Raw genomic sequence first — 11,738 nt, forward strand, 5'->3', positions numbered from 1 at the left:
ATGATTGAGATACTCCACGTCGCTCAGATGGTGTGCTGCTCATGGCGACGCGTATGTAAAAGACCCATCGATGTGGAACAAAATCGATACGGACGCGAGTCCCAAAAACTTCGAAGCCTGGAGGTTCGACCTCGAGGACATGTGCCTTCACGCCGTTGATCTTAGCCGTGGAGGCTTGCTGGAGATCAACATTAAGAACCTCGGGAGCGATTCTCTCCTCACCTACATCGCCGATAGGTTCTTTCTTTCTTCAAATCCCTAAAACTCACAAAAATTTAGGCTTGAGATCTTTTAATTTTAGTAAGCCACAAATGCTGTGTTGTCTAGGGTTTGAGTTATATGAAATGCCCCCAAATTGTGGTTGAGTTTGTTCCTAAGTGTTGTTGATAAAGGTAGTAGGAAAGAAGGTTGTTGCCTTGTTCTTATTATAAGCAGTTATAACTCTTATCTTATATGCAAATCAAGTAATCTTAGACGCCTTGGAGTTATTGACTGTGGTGAAGAAGTAACCAGCTATGGGATTCTCGAAGCTGTTGTGAAGCTCCCATTGCTTTAAGAACTCGAGATTTCTTCAGACTCGTTTATCTCAGGATGGGATTTGAAAGTTGTAGGCAAGTCTTGTCCAAATCTGAGGACGTTGATGATAAGGCGGTTGAAGCTTAAAGTCACGAATTACTTGGTGCAATCTGGCGATGATATTGCTAGTGCGTCGACGACATGCCAGATTATCTCAACTATCATTCTGACTCGTATTATGACTAAACAAAGCGCGCGGTCGGAGTATCTTGAAGAATGCAGTGGCAAGTTGTAGTGACTGGTAATCAACTTGTTCATGTCCTCTTTTCAGTAAGTAGTTTCAGTGGACGTCTGTCTCCCTCTTTTAACTTTTGAGTTTGAGCGTGTAAATTCCTCGTCAGAGTAAGAACAGATTTAGCATGTTTCTTTCAGCGCAAGTCACAAACTCATATATGAACATCGCCTTCTTGTCCGGTTAAGAAGGATTAGACTAATTACTAATAGTGTTCAATCTTTGCAACGTTTACACATTCTCTCGTGTCGAGTCTGTCGACACCAACGTTTTACACATTTCGTCAATGACTACCTCAGCGGCTCAGCATAATCCATGGTGTCAACATTGACGCCTAGCACGTTTCTCATCAATGCCGATGATAAAACGATTGTTATCAATGTCAACGTAAATCATCACCAATAAACTAGCAGCAAAGTTGAGTTTGAACCAAATCCGGTTAGATTTCGATTCTGTAATAGTAACAGAATTAAGGAATTATCGTTTATATATTATTCAACGAATTAATACCTGGCCCACATGTAATATTTTTGTTTTTGTTTTTTTGTAGAAACATTGTTATAAAAACAAAATTTAAATATCTAACGTAATAAAAAATGTAAATAAAACAAAACTCAAGTATATCATCATATCAGTAACTTTGATGAAATAAAAATAGAAACAGAAAAAAACATAAAAGGGAAGAGAAAAAAAAGAAGACAAAAAGTGACTGGCAAAATTAGTCATTCAGCTTATTTCAGTGTCAGCCACATGGCTTTTTTTTAAGACTTTCCCTTCTCTTCCCCACAATTCCCTTTTTTATATTCCCACATTTACTACATACATTCAAACTTCACTCATTTTCATTCTCTTGTTTTTTTTTTTTTAAACCTTCTCTTGTTCTATATAATATTACTTCAAAATTTGATATTCTTGGCACATAAAGTAATATATCTTATATATATCTGTTAATATTTTGATGTTTTATACTTAGAGACAAATTACTAAAATGAGATATTAAGTTAATTACAAAAGTAGAATTGAAAAAAATAATAATCAAATAATAACTAGAAACAAGATATTTAAATATGATAATAATTGATTAAAAATAATTGTAACTGGCAGTTTCAGCTGATCAAATATTATCCACAATAATCATCCACATCATAGTTTAAATATTTTCAAAACCATTACATATAAACCAAATATTAGACATAATAATTTTCTTTCATCTAAAGACTCTTTATCGGAATCTTTCAACGTCTACATTAGACCAAATACTATTGATGAACACCAATAATATTTTTTTCCACAGTGAACCGATAGATAATTTAAGTAAATGATATTTAGTTATTTACATACTAGATTTGGATCGGCACGTACGTACAACGTTGATTTCACTAAGTTTGTTATGAAGTTTGAAATATATTATGTATGTACCAGATTTTTTTTTCTAAAAAATATATGTTTGTATATAGTTTGAAATTATTTTGAAAATGTTAGTTTGTTTTAGTTTGTAAAATGTAATAAAATTCAATATATTTGAAAGTAATATATGACAAATCAATATATATGTAAAACAATTGTAAAAATAGTTTCATACACCATAGTTGAGAGTATTACTTTTCGATAAGTAACATATAATTAGAGGGTATAACATTTATAACTAAAACTAAGATCGGTTGTTTACATTCATTTTGTAACTTGAAATAATAACGGTTTCACCAAAAAATTTGGATTAATGTGATGGTGGATCCTGATCAAATAAGAACCAAATTAGTGATTGATTAGATTAATTATTATTAAACCCATAAGAAAAACTGCTAAAAGATTAAAATTATTCGATCGGATGACCTAAAGTGTCAAGCTTGTGAAACTCATCTCAATAGGTTTGTCTGGTAATGAATTTAATATTTTTTGGCCCGTAGAAAATTCACTTTATGAAACCACATGAATAATGTATGCATTCGTCTTACTTGAATTTGTAAACCGCGTGGGTAACAGGCATTTGAATAAATTATTTTTTCTAATATGTAAGATATATTTTAACGAATTGGGTAAAAGATTATGACGGAATACTCATATTTTCATTTCTGATATTCTCAAACTCTGTAAAATATTCAAATCTACTCAAAAATTTTCGAAATAATCATCTTAAAGTAGGCATATACCCATTCCAAAGTTGACGCATACTCAAATTAGTGAAATTTTTAGAACTGAATATAGCTACCAAAAAAAGTTTATATTTGAACTTATTATCCAATTGTTTTTACATTATAATGTTTTTATTTTATTTTTTGGATTATATATTTTTATCTTATACCCGCTATAATTAGTCATGATATTTGAAATAGATAAGTTTATGGAGATTTTGAATATATTACACCCGTCCCATCTTCTATTTTATAAGAAATAGTTTGTCAACAAATTTTTTTAATATATTCAAAAATAGAAATGTCTATGAAAATGTTTTTATTATACATAAAATTAAAATAAAAAATTACTATTTAATTCTTAAATGTGTAAACATCTTTTTATTGGATTTCAAATTTTAAATATTTTTCCATTCCTAAACATCTTAGAGTTCTAGACCATTACACTCTGACATCATATTGACGACGACAAAACAATGAAAAAGACATAATAAAAACAAAAACATTAGAAAAAAAAATCAAACACTAAAAAAAATAATTTCTTATCTAGAAAAAGTTACAAAAAGAAAACCAAACACATGCACTCTCTAAATAAAAGACAAAAAAATCAATTTCAGACAACCATTTTTATTTTTTTCTTTACGAAGACAAGCAAAAAAAAAGGTCGTTTTCTCTCTCTCTCGGCCGGTGAGTGAGAAGATCTGTCGGCGATAATACGTTACCATTCTTCTTCTTCTCCATTCTTTGTAGCCAAAAAAAAAAAAAAAGGTAGTAATTGCAAATTAGTGGAAATTAATGATAAAATTTACAACGCATTAAATTAAAATATAATCTTATTGTTTCTCATTTACCACTTTTGGTTGTTTTTTCCTTAATATATTCAATAATCTATAAAGTCTTAAAATGCTAATACGCATAAATAAAGGCTGTCATTTGGGATTAATTTTGCATTTTTTTTATCTATTACTTTTTAATGTAATTATTCTATACTATAAAATATCATAATTTGTCTTTCCTTTTTTCTATCATTTCAATCATCATCATAAAAAAAAAAAAAAAAAACTTCTTCTGTTCTGTGTTGTTCTCTCTGTGGTCATCATAACTCTTCTCCTTCTTCTTTCTTTCACTCCTTCTTCTTCGCTCTTTCTCTCACTGTCGGGTTTACATTTGGGCGCGAAAAGTTCTCTCCTTTTTTCCCCTGCCTTTTTGTCTCTGACAGCTTTCTTTTTTGTTTTTGCGTTACAACTAAAGATGATGCCAGTAAGTACGTCTTCTTATTATTTTGATTTAGTTCTTAACTCTCCTTGTCCTTTGCTGTCTTGTCCGAAATTTCCTTGATTGAGACGGAGCTTTCGAAACTCGAATCCCATTCGCTTTCTGGGTCTTGTTCATTTCTCCGGATCCGTTTGAGAAATGATTCCTTTTTGTTATCTATTTATTAGAATCGAACTCAATTTATGTTTATCGTAATCGGATCTGAATTTTGGGAGCTCTTAGTAAGAGTTTTATGTTTTTTTTTTTTTTTTTTTGCTAGGTGGTAACTTGTNCTTTATTCCCCTGCCTTTTTTCTCTGACAGCTTTCTTTTTTGTTTTTTCGTTACAACTAAAGATGATGCCAGTAAGTACGTCTTCTTATTATTTTGGTTTAGTTCTTAACTCTCCTTGTCCTTTGCTGTCTTGTCCGAAATTTCCTTGATTGAGACGAAGCTTTTCGAAACTCGAATCCCATTCGCTTTCTGGGTCTTGGTCATATTCTCCGGATCCGTTTGAGAAATGATTCCTTTTTGTTATCTATTTATTAGAATCGAACCCAATTTATGTTTATCTATCGTATTCGGATCTGAATTTTTTGGGAGCTCTTAGTAAGAGTTTTATGTTTTGTTTTTTCTTGCAGGTGGAACTAGTTTTGTTGGTGGCATTGAGCTGTGTGATTCCGATTTACGGCGGCGTATGTGATCAGAGACCGAAGATGAGAGAACACATAATGAGAATTACGGAGTTTGGTGCTGTGGGAGATGGTAAAACGTTGAACACACTTGCTTTTCAGAATGCTGTCTTCTCTCTTAAGTCTTATGCCGATAAAGGTGGTGCTCAGCTTTTTGTTCCTTCCGGACGCTGGCTCACTGGTAGTTTCAATCTCACTAGTCATATCACTCTCTTTCTCGACAAAGACGCCGTCATACTTGCCTCCCAGGTATGTCTCTGTGTTCTACGCCTCTCTTTGTCTTAAGTTTTTTGATCATTCTATTGCGTGTGTGTGTGTGTATGCCTCTCTTTGTCTTAAGTTTTGATCATTCTAAAGATCAGAGTTTGTGTGTGGCTTAACTACTCCATAGAACTTCCTGGTTAGCTTTAGAGATTTTCATGTCTTTTCCTGATGGAGTAGATTTGGTGTGTAGAAAACCCCAAATATGGTGAACTAGGCATTGTGGCTTAGGATGACCTCTAGCTCCATTTACAATACTGCTTGAGTGATTCAAAATGTTCTAGCTATGTACCATGGTCTGCATTGTTACCAATCAGAACATTTGTGTCTTTTGGTTCTTACCTCGAACAAAAAATCTGTATATAGGATCCATCGCATTGGCAAGTAGTGGATCCATTACCGTCGTATGGACAGGGCGTTGATCTACCAGGGAAGAGATACATGAGTTTGATTAACGGTGATACGCTACATGATGTAATAATAACAGGTAATAATACATGATTTGATCTTTTCATTTTTATTTTGTTTGTCAATGCTTATGTTCCATATTTTTTGGTCTTAGGTGATAATGGTACTATAGATGGACAAGGCCTGGTTTGGTGGGATCGGTTTAATTCTGATTCTTTAGAGTACAGTCGCCCTCACCTCATTGAGTTCGTCTCTTCCAAAAATGTCTTTGTCTCAAATCTTACGTTCTTGAATGCTCCTGCTTATACTATCCATTCGGTTTATTCTAAGTAAGCATCAGTTTGAAAATTCCTCTCTTATTATTGTTAGCTCCTTTGGTTTTGAAAAATTTGGTCAAATCTTGACTTTGGTCACTGATCTTTTGCAGCAATGTATACATTCATAATGTAACAGCTAATACTTCTCCTGAATCTCCTTATACCGTCGGCATTGTCCCAGGTTAGTTGTTATGCAGATGCAGAAATAGGTGCTTAAAACAATTGTTGCAGCACTAGAATCTCACCCTTGTTTTCTATTTTTTCTTTCAGATTCTTCTGTAAATGTGTGTATCCAAGATTCTACCATCAAAATGGGGTAGGATGCAATTTCCCTTAAAAGCGGTTGGGACCAATACGGTATTTCGTATGCAAGAGCTACTGCAAACGTCGAGATAAGAAACGTTCACCTCGGAGGAGCTTATGGTTCCTCCATTTCCTTTGGTAGTGAAATGTCTGGTGGCATATCTGATGTCGAGGTCAAAGATGTTCACATACACAACTCGTTAACCGGGATTGCCTTTAGAACAACAAAAGGAAGAGGAGGTTACATAAAAGAGATTGATATATCCAACATCAATATGGTCAATGTTGGTACTGCGTTTATAGCCAATGGTAGCTTCGGCACTCATCCCGATTCTGGTTTCGACGAAAATGCTTTCCCGCTCGTGAGTCACATTAGATTACATGACATTGTCGGAGAAAACATCAGCATCGCCGGAGGTTTCTTTGGAACCAAAGAGTCTCCTTTCACATCGATTATCTTATCGAACATCTCTCTGTCGATCAAGAACTCGGATTCTCCTGTTGACTCTTGGCAATGCTCATATGTTGACGGTTCATCAAAATCCGTAGTCCCTGAACCATGCCCTGAGCTAAAGAGTTTTGATAGTGACTATGGTAGAGCTGAGTCCTTATAAGAGTCGGTTCCGCATGATTCATATTTGTTTGTTAAAGATAGCTAAAAAAGGTAAGATTCTTTTTCTTTATTCCCCCCACCCTCCAATAAACCACAGTGTGTAGAATTTAACCTGTTCAAAAATTCACCCTCCATTGTTTGGTGTTGTTGCAGCTTGTGAGATTTTATATAATCTTGTACAGGTTCATTTCTTCATTCATGTGTGTGTAATCAAAGAAAATTTTGTTCAAATCTTTTTTTTTTTTTTCTGTAATTGGGCCTAATTAGAAAGCCCAGTCCAATAAGGAAGAGTTGCTTCGTGGTAGAGACGAAACCATTCGCTTACCAAACACTGGAGACACACCTCTTCATTTTCCCAACCATCTTCTTCTATTTTTCGCCACACCCGTACCATAATATTTATTTTTCCTTACTGTGCAACCCCATAAACTTAATTAATAAATAAACTAATTGAGTGATAGATAAAAATATTATTATTAACAACAAAAAAAAAAATTTCCCATTTCCTTCCTTCATCTTCCCCAATCTCTTCTTGTTCTAAAACCCTAGAAACTCACTTAGTTTTTTCCCCCAACTCTTTCACTTTGATATCAACCAGACTACAAAGAAAGAAGCATCTTTTAACTGTCTTCTCTTCTTTAGTTTTTCTGGGGAGGTTGAAATTTTCAGTTTTTTTTGTTTCAATTTGTTTCGAAGCGATCGATTTTTTTTTTTTTTTTGGGGATTAGCGTAACAATGTCGGGTTCAGGAGGTGTTTCAATCGCACGTACAGCGATCCGTGGTGAGAATCGGTTTTATAACCCACCTCCGATGCGTAGGATGCAGCAAGAGGCTCAATTGCAGCAACAACAGATTAGGGAGAAGCAACGGCGTGATGATGCTCAAGAAGAAGAGGTGGTTTTGATGGATAAGGAGCGGAGGAAGGCTGCGAGTGTTGTTGCTATGCCTCCGCCGAGGTCTAGGAAAGGTCTTGGTGTTACGGAGACTAGTACCAAGAATCGGGTTGTTGTTTCTGGGTCGGATGTTTGTGCCGGTTCTTCTGATTCTTCTTCTGGGTCGGGTCGGTCGAGTCGGGTTCAGAGTGATGGGTCTAACTTGGATCGGTTCTTGGAGCATACTACGCCTGTTGTCCCTGCCCGTTTATTTCCCATGGTAAGATGATTTCAAATCTTGAGTCTTTTTTGCTTCATTTGCGGCTCTGCTTGAACTGGAGATTTTAGTGTGTTGTGTTTGTAATCTCGTTTGTATTGTTGATCTAAGTAAATTAGTGAGACTTTGTAGTCATACTTTGGAGTTGAATTGGGAAGACTTTGGGACTATCTAGTGATTTAGTTTAGAACTCAGTGCAAGATTTGTTGTGAGTATTGATTATTGCTGCGTGTTTGTTTTCTTTTTCTAGAGGAGCAGGTGGGAGCTTAAAACGCGTGAATCAGATTGCCATACATATTTTGTTCTGGAGGATCTTTGGGAGTCATTTGCAGAATGGAGTGCATATGGTGCTGGTGTTCCTCTAGATATGCATGAGAGTGACTCCACCGTCCAGTATTATGTGCCTTACTTATCTGGTATTCAGTTGTATGTTGACCCGTCGAAGAAGCCTAGGTTAGTCGTTTGAGTTGTTTAAGGTTTATTGCACGAAAGAGCTCTTCTGTCTTTTTTTCTATTTGATGATTTTGATTATTGTCTTTTTTTTTTTTATATTAGAAAACCAGTTGAGGATAACGAAGGAAGTAGTGAAGGAAGCAGCAGTAGTAGGGTTGAGAAGTTACCTAATCATGCTAAGACTATGCAGAATGAGGTGGGCTTGAGTGTCAACGGACTGAATAGAGTTAGTCTGAGAGATCAATCTGTTGCTGGCTCGTTGTCTAGTGGAGAAAATGAGATCAGCAATACTCAGGGACGGTTACTATTTGAGTACTTGGAGTATGAACCTCCGTTTGGCCGTGAACCTCTGGCTAATAAAGTAAAATGTCCTCTTCAAACAAAGACAGCTCTTTCCGTTGTTTACTTTCAATATTTTTACTAACGCTTTCATATACACCAGGTCTCGGATCTTGCGTCAAGATTTCCCGAGCTCATGACATACCGCAGCTGTGATCTTCTTCCCTCCAGTTGGGTCTCTGTGTCATGGTATGTTTCATGTGAACCCTCTTGTGAGTCTTGAGATCATTGCTTATGCGTGGACGGATATGAAATGACGATTTTTTTAATTTTTGGTGTCTTAGGTATCCAATATACAGAATACCGGTTGGTCCAACACTACAAAATCTCGATGCATGCTTTCTAACGTTCCATTCTCTCTCAACACCACCTCCTCAAAGTAAGTAAAGCCTATGACATAATGTGAACATGAGATCGTTACTATGTTCTGATCGTTACAACCTAGTGTGACCTCTTACACTGTTGTCTACGTATTGGATCAGGTGCTATGGGTTGCAGTGATTCAGAACGAACGACAAAGCTACCGTTGCCTACTTTTGGACTTGCATCTTATAAGCTGAAAGTATCTGTGTGGAACCAAAACAGAAGTCGAGAGTTCCAAAAGATCACTTCTTTGCTACAAGCTGCAGAAAAATGGCTCAAGCGTCTGCAAGTTGATCATCCGGACTACAGATTCTTCACCTCTAACAGCCCACAAGTGAGGTGAAAATGAAAGATATTCTCTTGACCATCGATTTGCCTCTGGTCTGATCAGAAGACCCATTATCTGCTGCTCTTACTTCACATATAAAGTCTCTCTTACACTGAAGAACCACCAAAATAGTGGCCAGACGCTTGCGTGTTTTTCAGGCGATTTAAGAGTCTTGCTGTTACATTTTCAGAAGATGCTTTGTGAATTGTTAGCCTAATCGTCCTTTATCTTCTGATACGTAGTCTTTTGCTTTTTCCTGAATAAGGATTTGAGGAGCCCATATAGTGAAATTTGCGAGGAGTGCTTTTGTAATGTTGAGAAGCAACACTTTTTGTGATACAATTTGATTGCTGAACTGAAACACAGCTTTGGCTTATATATCAATCTCGTACCAGGTTTTTATACTGAAAAAGTTTTAGCATTGGCATATTTCTGAGTCCCTGACATAAAAGATACCTCAAGAACATTTGATTACAACATATACTCTCCATGCCCTTATGCTATAAGGCCTTGCTACATACATTGAGACTAATGTATGATTTCTTGTTACACCATTACAATATAAGATATGGAGAGGGATTAGAACTTGTCTTCAAGCATGGTTGACCAAAGTAATCCCCGCACAAACCCACTCTTTTTCGCTTTCTCTTGATCTTCGTTTGAAAGTGATACTTGTCTTGTGTTGCTGTCAAGTAGTGACAAAAACAGGATCTATGTGAAAACAAACCGAAGTAGCGCATGTTTTAATAGGACAGCATGAAACTATACCTTTTAGGGGTGTCCCTAGGTGAAACTTCTGCTACGGAGTCTACTTCAGAGATGGGTATAGCCGAAGGGGGTTTGAACATAAAGGATGAGAGCAGAGGATCAGAATCTATATTGGACGAAGGAGTGAAAGTAGAAGACCCTCCAAGAGACTGTAAGTTAGCTTCACGAAGCTCGTTTTTAAGCGTAAGATAGGCAGAGCTATATCCACCTTTACGCAACCTTCTCCTTCGCTGCACGTAAAGTCTCTCACTGTCAAGGATTACACAAAATGACTCTTCAAACTCTACCAAAACCGTTAAAGATATTAACCAAATTTCATAAGGATATCTTAAATATGTTCCCATGCTGCGTTGTAATATGGCCAACGATGTCCAATCCCACCCTCTTTGTGCAGACAGGACATACCTAGTACAACAATCACAAGCAAACTCTGTTTTAATATGACCATTCAAGCACTCTGTTATCACATCAAAGATGACACACAAGGAAAACTAATTAACTACTTACATAATCCTGTAATTCAGAAGCATTGCGAGATACAACACTTACTTGATTAAGCTAAATAATGAGTAAAAATGAAACACGTTCCATTTCAAGCAAACTTCAAGACCTTGGGAATGTTTCTGAATTAAACGATTGTATAACAACGGGTTACAATGCTCACTTGATTAATCAAAACAATGGGTTAAAAAGCAACAATGTTTTCCATTTCAACAAAGCTTCAAAATCTGGAAATTAAACCTAACCAACCTAAGAATCAATCACCATGGAACTCTTTTATTGAAAAGAAGTCAAAGTAAAGAATTCACATTACCCCATTCTTAGCCTCGACAGGATGATTCACATCAATATGACAACAAAGCCCAACAATATCAAACTCATCTGCACAAAACGGACACATAAACTCTGCTTTCGAATCGTCTTCTCCTTCCACATCTCCCAAACACAAATCTGCCCCAACCCCAAATAAAAAGAAGTATTTTTTTTCCACCATTAAATCACAACAAAAGGATGAAACTTTACATATATACCATCTTCAACAAACCTGAACGAGATTGGTAACGCCGTGAAGAAGACGATGATGAAAACACAGAAGGACAGCTGATCCACGAATTCGAATCCATTTCTTCTTAGTTGTTAAAGATTACAAACACATGAACAGAGAATTTACAGGATATGTTATTTTGATTAAGAAGAAACTGAATCTAATAAATTAACCAAACCCTAGAAGTAGAACGATGTAAAGAGAAGAGAGAGAAGAGAGAGAAGAGAGAAGAGAGAAGAGAGAGAGAGAGAGAGAGAGAGAGAGAGTGGAAACAAGAGCTGTGACCAGAACTACTGGTTCGGAGTTTGTTTGTATTTACAGTCTTGACCAAACCGAAACAAGTGGTTGTGTTTCACTGTTTTGTACTGCGTTTATTAGTATATTATGTTTCACTTTCACACGTGGCTCGTGTGTTTTTTGTTTTTCTTTTTTTCTCTATGATTTTCCTTTTTTTTTTTTTTTTTTTTTTTTTTTTTTTTTTTTTTTTTTTTTTTTTTTTTTTTTTT

The 11,738-nt window shown here is 35.7% G+C and overlaps 2 protein-coding genes and 1 pseudogene across 2 annotated transcripts; 2 read left to right on the forward strand and 1 right to left on the reverse strand.

The window, feature by feature from the left end:
* LOC104760904 lies at positions 3,995-6,982 on the forward strand (annotated as a pseudogene).
* LOC104760906 lies at positions 7,252-9,799 on the forward strand. The gene is made up of 6 exons (XM_010483900.2): positions 7,252-7,939; positions 8,187-8,389; positions 8,492-8,750; positions 8,832-8,917; positions 9,013-9,107; positions 9,211-9,799. The coding sequence occupies exons 1-6, from the start codon at positions 7,523-7,525 to the stop codon at positions 9,432-9,434; spliced, it is 1,284 nt and encodes a 427-aa protein (XP_010482202.1). The 5' UTR covers positions 7,252-7,522; the 3' UTR covers positions 9,435-9,799.
* LOC104760905 (protein DEHYDRATION-INDUCED 19 homolog 7) lies at positions 9,771-11,547 on the reverse strand. The gene is made up of 5 exons (XM_010483899.2): positions 11,233-11,547; positions 11,002-11,138; positions 10,515-10,592; positions 10,188-10,423; positions 9,771-10,104 (listed from the first exon to the last, which is right to left on the reverse strand). The coding sequence occupies exons 1-5, from the start codon at positions 11,309-11,311 to the stop codon at positions 9,999-10,001; spliced, it is 636 nt and encodes a 211-aa protein (XP_010482201.1). The 5' UTR covers positions 11,312-11,547; the 3' UTR covers positions 9,771-9,998.

Source organism: Camelina sativa, chromosome 18, assembly GCF_000633955.1.
Source record: "Camelina sativa cultivar DH55 chromosome 18, Cs, whole genome shotgun sequence".
Lineage (NCBI taxonomy): Eukaryota > Viridiplantae > Streptophyta > Magnoliopsida > Brassicales > Brassicaceae > Camelina > Camelina sativa.

Bases quoted from the DNA above. Each gene is read 5' to 3' on its own strand.
- LOC104760906 (XM_010483900.2), top strand. From the start codon at position 7,523: ATGTCGGGTTCAGGAGGTGTTTCAATCGCACGTACAGCGATCCGTGGT. The intron at 8,390-8,491 runs GTTAGTCGTTTG...TTTTTATATTAG, and splicing joins GACCCGTCGAAGAAGCCTAG to AAAACCAGTTGAGGATAACG. The intron at 8,751-8,831 runs GTAAAATGTCCT...CATATACACCAG, and splicing joins GTGAACCTCTGGCTAATAAA to GTCTCGGATCTTGCGTCAAG.
- LOC104760905 (XM_010483899.2), bottom strand. From the start codon at position 11,311: ATGGATTCGAATTCGTGGATCAGCTGTCCTTCTGTGTTTTCATCATCG. The intron at 11,139-11,232 runs GTTTGTTGAAGA...GGGTTGGGGCAG, and splicing joins GCGTTACCAATCTCGTTCAG to ATTTGTGTTTGGGAGATGTG. The intron at 10,105-10,187 runs GTATAGTTTCAT...ACTACTTGACAG, and splicing joins CCTAGGGACACCCCTAAAAG to CAACACAAGACAAGTATCAC.